Raw genomic sequence first — 15,225 nt, 5'->3', positions numbered from 1 at the left:
GTGGGTCAAACGACCTCCAGCTATATAGAAGAGTATAATATTCTTAATATTTTTGAATGTATTTTATAGTAATGGAACCCAACAGTTGGACACATATTTGCACATTATTTTCGTCTTGAACATTTTGTGTATTTTTTTAAGGGGATATTTCAAAGTTCTCAGTAACAAAGTGTTTTTTTTGGAGGGAAATGCTGAATAAATGCACCATGTTTTAAAAACTCAAAAATTGTCGTTTCAATAATCATGATTTCAATGATGACCAAAAAAATCGTGATTAGATTTTTCCCATAATGGAGCAGCCTTTACTCAACCCTCTAGGTTCCTACTCAACCCTCTAGGTTCCTACACAACGTAGGCGGAGAGCTTTGAAGCGACACCAGGCCTGCTTCCATCCGACGCGTCGACACACTCTGTGTCTCCACTACAGTGTCCTTCGAGGCACAGAAAGGCCCGTAAAGCAAAGAAGGGAAAACTATAAAGAACTGGTAATAAATCATACGATTAGTGGGTGTGGGACGGCGGTCTTGTTCAGAGCTTCAGCCCAGCAGGGGGCAGCGTGGGCTTTAATCAGCTTGTTAATAAATAAGAAGGCACTAACACGCATTAAAGACACCGAGGCTAGAGAGAGGTGGGCTTGTGTCTGCCTCCCTGTGGAGAGGCTATAGGTCTGCCAGCGAGCCGTGTGGTTCCTCCATTAACTAACGAGCGTGGTGTGATCCGATTGGACCGCTGCACGCTCCGGTGAACGCAGTCCTCCTTCGGTCTCGTTAAAACGCTGTGTGTGGTGGACTCCATTGTGCTTTGGGTCACACTGTCCATTCTCCTCACATCAGGCCCTTACTACTGAGCGCCTGATCTGATCAGTCTTATGTGTTCAAAAGAGAACTTCTGGGGGGTGGGGGGAGGGGGGGGGGGTGGAAGTGACCATTTACAGACCCTCTCCTAAGTACATCAGGGTCCGAATCAAGATGTTTCGGATGTTTTTAGTCTTTCCACTTGAAAAAGTTGACTGACAGAGTTCTTATTCACCGTTAGCAAATTACGTGACGGCAGAACCCCCGCCCCTCCAGCAACAGGATTGGTCGAAAAAAATACGAAGCGAAATAAAGGTAAACGTCCCGCACTGGATTCAAGCTTGTCCGCCCCTCCCACTTTTAGCATGGCTCTAAATGGAGGTTCTCACCGCCTGATGTCCCAGGCCGCTGCCCATGAACACGGCCAGCTCGGGGGGCACGGGGAGCGGCTGGGCCCCCGGGATGGGGTCCGAGATCACCAGGTTGGACTTGGAGGTGTGCAGGGGGCTGGCTCCGCCCACCGAGCCCATCTGCTGGGCCAGGAGCATGGCGCGCTCCGGCAGCTTGTTGGGGTCCGAGCACGCCTGCTGCCACATGGGGATCTTCTGGGTCAACAGGTCTTTACCCTGGGGGGGGGGGGGGGGGGGGGGGGGGGGGGTATTAAGGAAGCAGAGGGGACATGATGAACGATAACTAGGGCTGCAAACTAACAATTATCCTCCTCTGCATTTATTCTCCCTAATGTTTTTCCTATTCCTATTCAAATCAATTCATTATTCAGCTATAAACAGGGACAAATACTTTTAAGTTAACAGGGAATCAAGTGATGTCTGGATTTTGCACGCATCCAGCAAGCAGCCAATTACAAAAATGGAATAAATCAGAAACAGAGCACTTTTACCTGACTAATGACTAAAACGATGGATAGAATAATTCATAATTATTAAAATCAATTGATTGGACAAGTGGTTCAGCACTCGGAGTCACAAGGAACAAGAAGAGAGAATAATGAAAGAATACTCGGAATTAGGAATAAGCAAGGGCTTTTAAGTAAAGTATAGTTGATCATAGAAATATTTATTCAAATGGCGCTTTATATAAGTAGAGCACTCAATTCAACTACTTTACTCTTTTCTTATTTCAGCTTAGACTGGTCCACATAACTCATATGGACACTGCATAGTAAACCCCATTGAATCTCGTGGAAATATCAAAGATGATCCAAGCGATTTCAAACTGTCCGCCTACTGCACCATCTAACAACGCAGAAGGGCCCCACCCTCCAGGCTCCAGACAAGACAGGAAACACTGGCCCCCCCCCCCCCCACACACACACACACACACACACACACACACACACACACACACACACACACACACACACACACACACACACACACACACACACACACACACACACACACACACACACACACACACACACACGTCTCATTGCTTTGTAATTACTGACTGTCACAGTGTCGACGACACCTCACCATACTATCATCAACTATCACACACACACACACTTTTTGGGTCCGCGTTTCAGTTCGCTGGCAGTGGGTGACCAGCATGAAATGCCTTGAGACAGATGCACCCCATTAACTCAACAGACCACCCAGCCCAACCCCACCAACCGATCCACCCACACGCTACATCACGGTAGAATCACAATCCCACTCACAAGCCCCCGTTACCACACTCTCATAACATGCTATTATTACAGCTTTTCGGGCTTCACCCTAGACGCCATAACCGTGGGGTTCTCTGTTCTATTCCCAGCTCATCTGATAATTTGGACGGTATTATGTCCCCCTTTTGTAATGGTTCTCCTGATTTAGACAGACAGCGAGAGCGAGAGAGAGAGAGAGAGAGAGAGAGAGAGCGAGAGAGAGAGAGAGACAGAGACCCAGACCGACAGACCGACAGACAGAGACACAGACAGAAAGACAGAGACACAGACAGAGAGATGCATAGAGAGACAGAGACAGAGATGCATAGACACAGAGAGAGAGACAGAGAAGCAGAGGGAGACAGACACAGACACAGAGAGACAGGCAGTCTGAGGGGCCTTACCTTGCCATGGTAGGCGCTGCTGTTCTTGGCCACGGCGCACTGGCGGTCGACCAGGAAGCAGTACCGGCGGCGCTCCTCGGACAGCGCCGTCTTGTAGCCCTCGGCGATGAAGGTATCCAGTTCGCTCTGCTTGCTGCTGATGGTCTCCACAAACTGCCACCGGAAACACAGGAAGAATGGTCATCACTGAAACTGTGGGCATAAGCTCAGGTGAGTGAGAGGGGAGGAAGAGAGACTCAATCTTCCAAAGGACTATGTTTGTACAGATATCACACCTGAATCCTGGATCAATCACCGCGTGAATTGACCCGTTAACGGGCGTCTAGTAGGCTTGTCTCTCGCGCGACCGATAGCTGCATTACCCTTTACGGCCACCAGAGGGCACTACTTCCCCACTACCAATGGCCGCGGTGAGCTAGTTAGGTACTTGTGGCTAAATCTAAGAATCTTTTATGTGGGATGGCCTTGCGTATTAGTGTTGGCGCAGATCCACCTACGCCATCACACTAATACTTTGAAACAGTGTTGAGCAGGCGAGGGAAAGAACAGGACAATGAATTTATCTTCCTCCTTGCCGAGTTACCTCCCGGCTGCAAGGCCTATGACCTCAAATAAGGCACTTCCAAATAGTTTTAGCTGACTCAATCTCATTCTTTCGACACGACAACTCTCGTGTTTGGACATGAGCGACGCCCGTCAAGAAACTTTCTTTGTTCAGTTCGGTTCCTCTTAAATCCCAAGCTGCTGTGGATCTGGCGCTGAGCGGCCATGTTGTGGCTGTTCATTTGAATTATCTGGTTGGTTGCTCTCCAATGAGGAGCAGCAAACTTTAGGATAGGGTTGGTTGTTTTGTTGGTATGAGTCACACTTCATGCTGCAGGGAGAAACTGGAGAGGCAGTACACCGACTCAGAAACACACACCTGTCTTTTAGATCAGGGAAAAGGCCTGCATTATGTCCGCAATCAAAGATCCCCCATCTATGCGGTGGCTTTTGCTGTTGAGGTGTTAGTGTGTGTGTGTGTTAGTGTGTGTGTGTGTGTTAGTGTGTGTGCGCTATCGGAGCTGCTCAACCTGTCCGTCCTCTCTGCCTAATTTCCTCAATTCTCACGCCACGGAATATATTACATTTAATGACAACACGTCATCAACCTCGATCAAGACTTCCTCTTTAATTAAAAACACCCTGCCAGCTCAGGTCGAATTACAACCTAGATCACTGCTGAGGGGAACCTCGTTCTGTGAGGCATTATTCATAATCATGGAAAAAAAATGTAATGTTGATTTTGCCCCTCTCTTGATTTTCGCCCGCAGGCCTTGGCTGGCGTGTGCATGTGACAGCAGGTATCGGATGAATACATTCCCAGCGAATGACTGCATGTGGCTATCGGGCTGGGTGCATGTCGGCTCCTGATTGGGCCACACTCCTGGATCAATCAACCCTGCCCCGCTCCCGCCCAGCGATATGCAAACAAGCGCCAGCATTTCATCGGGGACATCCATTCCCTTACACCACGGCACAGATTATATTAAAAAAGGGACGCAGACCGACAACACTTGAAGTAATTAAAAGTGTGAGGGCCGGGATGTGGGGAGGAGTGGGGGAGGGGGCTTTTGGGAGGAGAGGAGGAGAGGCTAGGAGACTTAAGAGGGTACAGAAGGGGACTCACAACAACAAAGCTGCTCGTATTCGATTTAATTCCTACAGGGATTTAGCAACGTAGCCGTGCGTCGAGCGAGAGACACAGAGCAAGAGGGGGAAGGGCGAGAGGTAAAGATAGAGGGAGCGAGAAAGAGAGAGAGAGCGAGCTCCGTGCTGCCATTTAGTCATCATCAGCACTCTGTGAGTGCACACGACTTATTGCAGAGCTCCAGGGTTACAATATTGAAACGACTACAACTTCCTCGCAACACGTCAACGGTGGGATAAACTCAAGACATGACATAATTCACACACCCCCGTGTGCCTCTGTGAGTGTGTGCATGCGTGAACGAACGCTCGCACGCACACACGCACGAGCACGCACGCACACACACACCCCCCTCCCCTCTGGTCTGGTCGGAACGTTAATATTCATATTCGAAACGTCGCTCTTCTCCAGTTTTAATAATAAAAGATGGCTTTCATGTGTGATCTAATGGGCCAGGTCTTTAAGCTCTGTTGGATCCAGGGCCGTCATTAAGACATCATTTTGCGACGGGGGAGAGGTTATCAAGAGGAGACCTTCCCTGGAGGACGCCATCATCGCACAGGCAGGGGGCTACATAATGAGCTAGTTAGCATTTTGGCAATAACTGTAGTCGGTTATTGCGGATCTTCTCTCAAAAGAAGGAAGGTATCGAGAGATGAGTGAGCGCAATTTTGAGAGAGAGAGCGAGAGGGATGAATGGAGGAAGGGTGGGAAATGAAAAGGGGACAGGAGGTGAGGGGGTAGTCTTGCCACGGGGAGAGAGTTGGGGCACTTAATTTAATTCCAGTACAAAATCTGTCCATGGCTAGCTAACACATTTCAATCATTACGTAAATGATCATACTCCCATAAGAGGCACAGCTCTGAGCCAGTTCGTCGCGGTCAGTTTCTCTTAGAAACTCCAATGTAAACCAGCTGATTCTCTCTCCCTCTCTTCCGTTTTCTTCTCACCCTCTCTCGCCCACTTGCCATGATAGGACCCATGCATGTTTTTTTGTTAAGCCTTTATAACTTGTTGCAATGATCTGTAGTGGCTATGAGTCACATTGTGCGTGTGTGTATATATATGTGTGCGTGTGCGTGTCTATTGATCTGCCTATTAATTCAGTGGGAAGATTGCGATCAAGGCTGCATAATAAAAATGGTAAATGGACTGCATTTATATAGCGCTTTTACCCAAGGCGCTTTACAATATTGCCTACCATTCACCCATTCATGCACACATTCACATTCAGCCATGCAAGGCGACAGCCAGCTCGTCGGGAGCAGTGAGAGTGAGGTGCCTTGCTCAGGGACACCTTGACACTCAGGAGGAGCCGGGGATCGAACTAGCACCCCTGCGGTTCCCGGCCAACCCGCTCTAGCTCCTGAGCTACTGCCGCCTTTAGACGAGCCAGTTCATCCCCACACGGCGGGGTCCTGACCCCTCCGAGGTCCCCCAGGGACGAGGTGTGGACTCGTTCCGTCCCGTGAACTCACTCCTCCGGGTGAGACGGACGACCTGCGACGACACGAAGCTGCCGCCGCCGCCGCCGCCGTCTGCTCTGCTTCCCCTCCCCGGGGCCGTCACACCCGCCTTCTGTTCACCCGCTGCACCCCAGCTCAACACACACTGTGTGTGTGTGTGTGTGTGTGTGTGTGTGTGTGTGTGTGTGTGTGTGTCACACACACACACTCTCTCTCTCTTCCCCGCTCAACTTTGACACTCTGAAGATTACGTCTCTCCGCGCTGTGACACGAACGCGACCAATCCGACACGTGGGGTCCGAGCGAGTAGCGACAACACCGCCATCACGGAGAGGGACCCAAGTGATTCTGTGCATGCACGCCTCTCTGTGAATGTGTGTCTCTGTGAATGAGTGAGGGAGTGTGTGTTAGTCAGAGATCAGGGCTGGCACAGGGAAACTTGCTCCACTCCGCTCCACGTTCCGACCCCAGAGGAAGGGCCAGCGCGGTGGATCCTGCGAGGTACGTTTCACGCCCCTGTGGACCACACACGGATCAGCCCCCCCGCCCGCTCCCCAACTGGGGCAATCCCTTGGGTCTAGGTAGGATTGATGCATCCCAGGGACAGTCTCCGGTACCTGAGATGGCCGCGCCTCGGTGAGGAGCCAGATGGGTAATTACTGGGCAGGCCTGCGCTTGTTAGCCGAGGAACCAACTGGCTGTCAGCGTTGCTCGGAATCACCTCCAGGCTTCCAGGCATTCCTCCCACTCTCTCCACCCTGCACCCCCCCCTTAACCCCACGCAGCCTTACAGTCCAGCAGGAGGTGCCCCACCCCCACCACCTCCGCCTACTCACCGTCCCCGACTTCTACATGTTAGAGCTCAGCCGTTGCTTCTAGTCGTTTGGTTTCTCCTGATCCAGAGAACTCATGAGGCATTAGGCCGTGCTACAGTAGATGCTACAGTTTGCTCATGAAAAGTTCTAGGCCGTGCTACAGTAGATGCTACAGTTTGCTCATGAAGACTTCTAGGCCGTGCTACAGTAGGTGCTACTGGTTAGCTCATGAAGACTTCTAGGCCGTGCTACAGTAGATGCTACAGTTTGCTCATGAAGACTTCTAGGCCGTGCTACAGTGGGTGCTACGGGTTAGCTCATGAAGACTTCTAGGCCGTGCTACAGTAGGTGCTACTGGTTAGCTCATGAAGACTTCTAGGCCGTGCTACAGTGGGTGCTACGGGTTAGCTCATGAAGACTTCTAGGCCGTGCTACAGTAGGTGCTACTGGTTAGCTCATGAAGACTTCTAGGCCGTGCTACAGTAGGTGCTACAGGTTAGCTCATGAAGACTTCTAGGCCGTGCTACAGTAGGTGCTACAGGTGAGCTCATGAAGACTTCTAGGCCGTGCTACAGTAGGTGCTACAGGTTAGCTCATGAAGACTTCTAGGCCGTGCTACAGTAGGTGCTACGGGTTAGCTCATGAAGACTGCTACGCCGTGCTACAGTAGGTGCTACGGGTTAGCTCATGAAGATTACTAGGCCGTGCTATAGCAGCTGCTACAGGTTAGCTCACGGACACTACAAAGCCATGCTACGATAGGTGCTATAGGTTAGCTCATGAAGACTACCAGGCCGTGCTATAGTTGATGCTTGTTGGCTCAGGTTGCTCCCACGGTTCAAGTCCTGCCTGAGGTCATGCAAGACTGTCTCTCTCTCTCTCTCTCTGAGACATAAATATAATGGTAAAAATGGCCACCAAAAATAAATAGTGCTGCAGCACAATGTTTTTGAGCGTTGAGTCTTTTGGGGAACAGCTGAGTCACCAGATGCTCGATGGTGCACACCGTTTTGGAACCAGGTCCGAGTCCGGATGGTGAAACGCTTCTCCCACTTTTTCTACACGGCGGGGTCTATATTAGTCTTCATTAGACGGGCTGGCCAGATAAAACTCATTGAAAATCACACCACAGTGCGGAAGGAGACAAAAGATAGTTCAGGGGTGTGTGTGTGTGTGTGTGTGTGTGTGTGTGTGTGTGTGTGTGTGTGTGTGTGTGTGTGTGTGTGTGTGTGTGTGTGTGTGTGTGTGTGTGTGTGTGGTCCCGCCCTCTGGGTTTTTCTTTTCCCTTCGACCTTATATAGTACAAACTCATTATTTCTGAGCAGGCTTATAACTCTCACTTGGATATTCAGTGTTATGCATACAGAAAATCCCGAAACGGAATGCAGCAATGGTGTCACGGGCTGATAAATAAATCATGCAGATTAAAATTTCATATCGGGAATTTCTTCGTGCATGTATTTTGATAAACCCCCCTTCCCCACACACAAACACAGTTAAAATCCCGCTTTTAGTGTAACCTGCTCTATAAACACTGAATTGCACACTGTACAGTTTCAGCACGCATGTTTCCTTGGTGGGGTCGATGCGTCAAGGCAACAGCAGTCATGTGTGAGTGGATATTAAAGCCTGCGTGCTCGGCGCTTCGTTGTGGGTTTCCATGGGGAACTTACCTGCATCTCCTTCTCCCCGTACTTGGCCGGGTTCTTGCTGCCCTGGCTCTTCCTGCGCAGCTTCTTCAGCTCCGCCTGGCACTTCTCCAGACTCTCCCCTTTGCTCTTGTGCTCCATCTGGTACTTCTTCAGCGCCGCCTTTAGGGGGCAACAGAGAGCATCGTGATATTTAGCTTCTTTTAATGTTTCACAGAACTTTACCTTTGAAGTTCCAAAACTTCTCACACACACACACACACACACACACACACGCTATGTGTGTGTATCTAATAAACGGTTTAAAAAAATCAACAAGCCTTCGGCTTACACGATCACCCCAGGTCTCCCTTCCTGGTCAATGGCGGCCAACAGCTGCCACAACAAACCCGGCACCACCACCAAGTCATTTCCCCCTCGCCGACGCATCGGCGCCCCACAAAAAGTCCTACCCGCCTGTTGAGTGTCGAGTTGATGTCTCGCTCCGTGATTGCGGAGTACCGATAACGTTGCACTGCAAAGGACATATAGCCCGACGCTGGGGCTATGTTGCATAACAGGCCACTTCCAACTCAAGAGCCCTCCCATAACTGCGTTTGGTGCGTCTTGATTGCAGTCGGGATGAAATCGCCGGCCGTGAAATTTGAACCAGAGATGGAGAAGCTACGACGTCGCTCCCCTGTAAGATAGGAGGCTTTTGTTTTGACGGAGATGGATTTTGACGGAGGCAAATAGCTACCCTAGCCTAAAATGAGTTCTGTTCGGTAATGGGGGCATTTTGGTTTGCAAAGCCGGCGACGATACAGATCAATGCTATCCGTGAAGGTGTAGCTTTAAAGCTCAAAGAAGTTATTTCAATCATTCTAGGAGGCAGAACTTCCTGATGATGGGAGAACGTCAAGCAAGAGGATCATTCTGGTTCTCTTGTCTCCACCATGGGTGGAGAAAACCAAAACGATCTTGCCTGCCTGTGATGCATCCGGTTCTTTATAAACTCTGTACCAACGAATGCATCAAGGTGGAGATAAAGGATTGATGAGCTGTAGTTAAATTCTCTCACAGATCCCAGTGCGGCGAAATTAGTGTGTGTGAGACCAACGGCCGACGGACAAATGCTTCGTTCCATCACATCAAAGTCCTGGAAACCTCATTCTGTGTTTAAGTCAAGGTCCAAACATAGAAGAGCCAAACATACCGATTGACCCAGAATACCCTGGAGGCCGTTGGAGCGCAGAGTGAGTGTTTATACAACAGAACGCACCCATTCCGTCGCAGGGATTTTCACGACCACACGCATAGAAAGGCTTCAGTCAAATGGACCGAGAGCAAACACGCCATACTGAGGACAGCTGGACGGCCTACGAGGACGTAGACACCACCGGTGGCGAGGCAATGTGCTAGAGGTTCACTAAAGACACTGAAGCGCGGGCCTTTCAATAGAGCAAAAGTAGTGGCTCTGTTGCTCCACATTTCTTAGGCGCACACCTTCCCCCTTTTACTGGCTCATTTGCTGTGACATTTCGGGGAAGGATTCAAGTTACTTTTGCGAGCTGCAAAATACAGCTGTAGTTGCAAGCACTTACGCTCAGTTTACTTGCTCCTCGAATAAACAACGACCCAGCATCTAGCGAGCTGTGATGCAAGAGGCTTGCAATCGCACAAAAGAGGAACGTTCCAACTCGAGATAATTACGCATATGACTTTCAAGTATTCATAGACGATGTTGCGGGAAGGCCAAATAAATGTTGCGTATTGAGTCTATCGCCAACCACCGGCAGGATACACTAAATATTTACTATCATCTCTCATTACAAGTCACTGTCGGTTGTCCAGATGTGGACCGACCTGGAAGGCTGGGATAGCCATTCCCCCAAATCAATGTGAGATCCTTATTAGACCTAACAAAGCCCCAGGGGGACGGCCAACTAAGCGAATACCGCTGATAAGAGGTTACATAACAAATACTGCAGCATGTTGGAAAAACAGTAATAGGCCATTCTTTTTGGGAGACGGAGAAAGATAATATCCGTACGATTTGCCACAATGATCCGGTCTCTTCGGCTTAGCATACGTTTTGACAGCGGGCCCCCCCCAAAAAAACGGATCATTTAATTGTGATTAGTCACAATTAATAACTGTCGAGAACTCTGATGAACTCCAGTACACTGGGGCGACGGCACACTTATTTCCAATTAACGATCTTAGACCTTTGAATTGGCAATCTATATGCAATCTGGTTATGTCATCTCATGCAAAGGGGCTCCCATTGTTACCCATCTGTTAGACGTCCCATGAGTGTGGCTAATATATCATTTGAGAGTGTTTCTCAAGTCCGACACGGGAAACAGACGGGCTGTCTTATAATGATGACAGGGAACACGTTAAAAGCGGGAAAGCAGTTTTGAGAGGGAGAAAAAAGCGAGCAGAAGGGTTCTGCAAAAGGAGCTTTTCATTGTGTCTGGGTGATAATGCATTTTTTATGCACTCACTCCCCTGAACGGATTCTTTGCAAATATCATGCAAATGAATGGATGCCAATTGCTCAGGGATAATGGTGAAATATGAACGTGTGCAAATGGCTGGTTCTGTAAATTAGTTTGCAGTCAAGAGGCTTTTTTTCTCCTTACGAGAAGATTAAATGGATGAGAGTACACCATAAGCCTTGATCGATTCTGGCAAGAAACGGAAGACCACCATCAGACAAACGCATGAAATACGCGCTCGACATTTGGGCAAAGATCAGAGTTAAGCCAACGTCTGTTGTACAGTTTACTGGTATTTTATTTATGTTCCGGAAGGTTTGACCCACCTCGGTCCAACCCACACGTTCAAAGACGCTTCCGCGATCGATTGGGTGGCACGGCGATGAAGCTTGTTGCGATAGCCCCCCGGGGGCCTCTGGCACAACCCACTGTTGGGATGGCCCTGGGTCCCTCTGGCACAACCCCGTGTTGGGATGGCCCTGGGTCCCTCTGGCACGACCCGGTGTTTGGATCGCCCCAGGGGCCTCAAACACAACACGAGGGTAGAGTAAACACACATGTAATTCCAAAACAAACAAGGCTCTAGGATACTGTGTGCAGAGCCACAGTGCAGACGGGACACAATGCAGCGGACTAGGATCCCAGTGCAGACGGAGTCCGGGATGCTTTCAGCGAGGGAACAGGAGGGGCAGAGGAGATCGCTCGGCGGGTCAGAATCCCCCACGCGCGGTTGCCGTGAACGACGGGCTGCAGTGCATGCCTGCGGTCCGACGACGGTTTGGCAAAGACCCCATAAATGCAAATCCTTAATCCACTGATTTATAGATTCAATGACTCGATCGTTTGGTGGATGGAACGTCGTGCATACCAAAGAGCAAAAAGAGAATGGAGTCTGATTAGTGGGGCCAATATACAGGAATTTATTACCTTGTGATAAGGCATGATGCTGTGCTAATATCTCACCATGCATGCGTTCCTTCATGCGTGTGAAGCAAACATGCAGGCAATGGCATTCAAACAAAAAGCTGGGCCTCCGTCTCTCTATCCAAGGCAACAATCGGAATCCGATGCCCATCCCCCAAACCAATGCACAGCACTGGCTCTCTCTCACCGAAGCTCCATCCCACTCATTCTAAAGATATCACCCACAGACTAGCACTGCAGCTCTCTCGCACACACACACACACACTTGATTGTCTTATAGAGTCAGGCTGGAGAGCGGTATTTAGGACGCAGACTCGTAGCCATTACTGAGCCAGTCCAATCCACGGTGTAATGTGGCATCATGTTGCCGATTCGAATCTGCTAGTTTCCACCGCCCCTTGTGTGTGTGCCCCATAAGGGCGGTGTATCAACCAATCGGATGCTTACGGTCAGATAGCGTGCGTCCAGCTCCACCTTCTTCTCCAGCTCGGACAGCAGCTCGTTGTGGAAGGACTTGAGCTGGAGGGAGGGAGGGAGGGAGGGAGGGAAGGAGGGAGGGAGGGGGAGAGGGAGAGGGAGAGGGAGAGAGAGAGAAACAGGTCAAACACATCAACATGTTGGTAAATGTGCAGGTAAACACCCGCATTAAGCACGCCGGAGCATTCATATATAATATGAGCGCATATAAAGAATATAAACACTGTGACGGGATAAACAGGTGAACAGGTGTTGAACGCAATAGAACTACAAGTAGCAAGGGAAACTGCAACGTTGCCCCAGCTTTCGGATCAAGTACCGGACGTGGTGCAATGGGGAGGTTAGCCTCAACAAATCAGAGCTGTATAGAGGACCATATTGGGCATGGGGTCAACATAAAGTACCCACCATGTCCTCCAACTGGACCTGGATCTGCCTGTGCACCTCAGCCATCTGGAACAGCACGTCCCCTACACCGCGGGAGAGAGGAGAATAAGTGATTAGGAACCCAGAAGGGAACACGTCTCTAGACTAGACAAGCAGGCCCGAAAGAAAAAAAGAGAAACACATATAGGACGAGTGAATGTTTAACTGGGACAGTGGATGACGTGAGCAAAACGGTTTTTTGAAACAACCCCAAAGAAAAAGAAAAGGCAAGAAAATGATAAAACAAAACACAAAACAATGACATTTGTTTGGAGTTGAATTCATTTTGATGAAACACAAATCAGAAAATGTATATCGATGCAATAAATAACGTATTAAAAAAACAAGCCATGATTCTATGACGGTGTTAGAATCGATGTAATGATCACCAGGGGGGGGGGGGAGAGTTAACATTTAAATTAGGGGGGGGGGGCAGTCCAAACATATTCTGATTTAAGATTAAGTTATCTGTAAATCAGGCAGTGCGCGCTACTGAAAACGATACCAAAAAAAAAAGCAAGAAAATCCATCTCCTCCACACATACAGTAGTGTTGGGAGATACTCCAAATGAAGGAAGGGAGAGATACATGCAGCTCGTGAATTTGGGATTTCTTTTTTTTAAGATATTTATTACACACACACATATACCTACATGCTGCCTCTTCTGAAAATGCAGTGCATTGCAAAGAAAAAGGAAGACAAGGAACGGGATTGAGCGAAAGGACAGGTACATACAGGGACAACCAGGTGAGGAGACAGTACAACAGCTACAGGTAAGACACACCTCCAACGTAAAAAATCTAACAGTCTAATGCTGCTTGTGTGAAACAGGCTAATTTCAGCGGTCGATTTCATGTGTGCGTTCAATAATCGACACTGTATATTATTGAACGGAAAAAAAGATAAGCACAGGCTTGTGAAACTAATACATTGAGTTATACATTTGTGTACTCAAAAGTCATTGAGCATTGAATACAAAAAACGCATTTAGCATTTTTTTTTAATGCACAAGCCTGCAGAGTCTACCGGCCTGAAGCTCTAAAAAAACTCAATAGGTCCAGCGTTATAATGTACATTATTAACTACTTGATTGATGAATCACAACCATGATGATAGTGCATGGTCTCGATGTATAGGGTAATATATGTTCCTGGCTATAATCAATCAATGACATTTATAACAGAGCATTCAGAGCTGAACGTTGTCAAATCAAAATCAGCTCATTTAGACATCGAGGTTGAATTACCAATGCAAATGTCCCATTGATTGGCTCACGAACGACTTAATTACAGAGCAACAAAACCCCTCCCCCCTCCCACCTTAAATATCAAGCACATTGAAAAGAGCGGCATGTTTTCTGTTGCATTATTATATGGACAAATAGCTTTTTCAAACACATTTTGAAAAGAAAAGACAGAGTACAAACAAACGATGAACACCACATGATGTTGGACAAATGCATGGCCACAGAAAGCGTCACGTATGCAGTAGTCCTGAACCAAAGGCCTCCTCAGTGTCACAGCCAGGTGTTTGAGTGGCGGCGTTCCAAGCCAGATTCCCCTTCCTCCCCCCCTTAGGCACAAGTCAGACCCTGCCTCGTACCAACTTAGCTAGCGTAGCCTATTTGATGATGTAGGCCACATTGCCGTGAAATCAGCTTTGGCGTTCTCCCTGAGCAAGTCAAGGCATGACACGCTCTAAACAAAGCCGCAGCTAAACCCCCCCCTCCCTCCCCCTCCCTCCCCGAAATTGCACAATTCATTCTACTGACCTCCATAGGACTGCATTGTTTTAGCCACCCTCACGCTAATTCACCTCCACTAATCAATCCTCACTGAGTGCAACGAAGCACATTTGGCTGAAGGACTGAACACTGGGACTGCCGGCAGTTTGGGAACCCCCCCCCCCTGCCCCCGGTCCCAGTGGGACTATTGGGTGCACTGGTAATTGGGAAGGGATGATATTCTGTTCCAAGGCTTCGGCGGTCATATCTGGAGGGATTAGCAGCCCCCGGCATGAGCACAACCACCATCCGACACGGGAGTTTGTGGGTCCAACAAAAAAGGGGTGCCTTGCTCGCTGGCCGTGTGCAACCTGGGGAAGTGGTACACAGGCCCGTCTGTTCGCTCCCGGCAGGCCTGCTAAGCCGATTACAGATGCTCATCCCTGATCAGCTCTTCGCGGGCTTAAGACGGGCAACCGTTCTGTCAGAGTCCTGAAAAGAGCTCGATCAATTAATAAACGAGGAGCCGTTGCAGTGCATGCATACTTCTTGATTGCCTGCCCCCCCCTCCCCCCTCTCTCTCTCTCTCTCTTTCTCTCCCCCTCTCTCTCGTACCTCCCCCCTGAGAGAGAGTTGAGTGGTTCCGGTACAGACCAGACCAGGTGATTAACGGAACGCTGCATCTGTGCACATCCTGATG

General features: G+C 49.1%; 1 protein-coding gene across 2 annotated transcripts in view; it reads right to left on the bottom strand.

Moving 5' to 3' along the window:
* Window positions 1–15,225, bottom strand: part of baiap2a (BAR/IMD domain containing adaptor protein 2a) — a 48,448-nt gene that overhangs the window by 10,399 nt on the left and 22,824 nt on the right. For both annotated transcript variants that reach the window (XM_056575473.1, XM_056575482.1), the window contains exons 4-8: window positions 12,784–12,845; window positions 12,346–12,417; window positions 8,516–8,653; window positions 2,871–3,023; window positions 1,184–1,420 (exon numbers count right to left, since the gene is read on the bottom strand). In XM_056575473.1, coding sequence (XP_056431448.1) covers window positions 1,184–1,420; window positions 2,871–3,023; window positions 8,516–8,653; window positions 12,346–12,417; window positions 12,784–12,845 — 662 coding nt within the window. The remainder of the gene's footprint in view (window positions 1–1,183; window positions 1,421–2,870; window positions 3,024–8,515; window positions 8,654–12,345; window positions 12,418–12,783; window positions 12,846–15,225) is intronic.

Source organism: Gadus chalcogrammus, chromosome 2, assembly GCF_026213295.1.
Source record: "Gadus chalcogrammus isolate NIFS_2021 chromosome 2, NIFS_Gcha_1.0, whole genome shotgun sequence".
NCBI lineage: Eukaryota > Metazoa > Chordata > Actinopteri > Gadiformes > Gadidae > Gadus > Gadus chalcogrammus.
The sequence above is the reverse complement of the archived record's forward strand: the minus strand, read 5'-3'. Positions and strand labels throughout refer to the sequence as shown.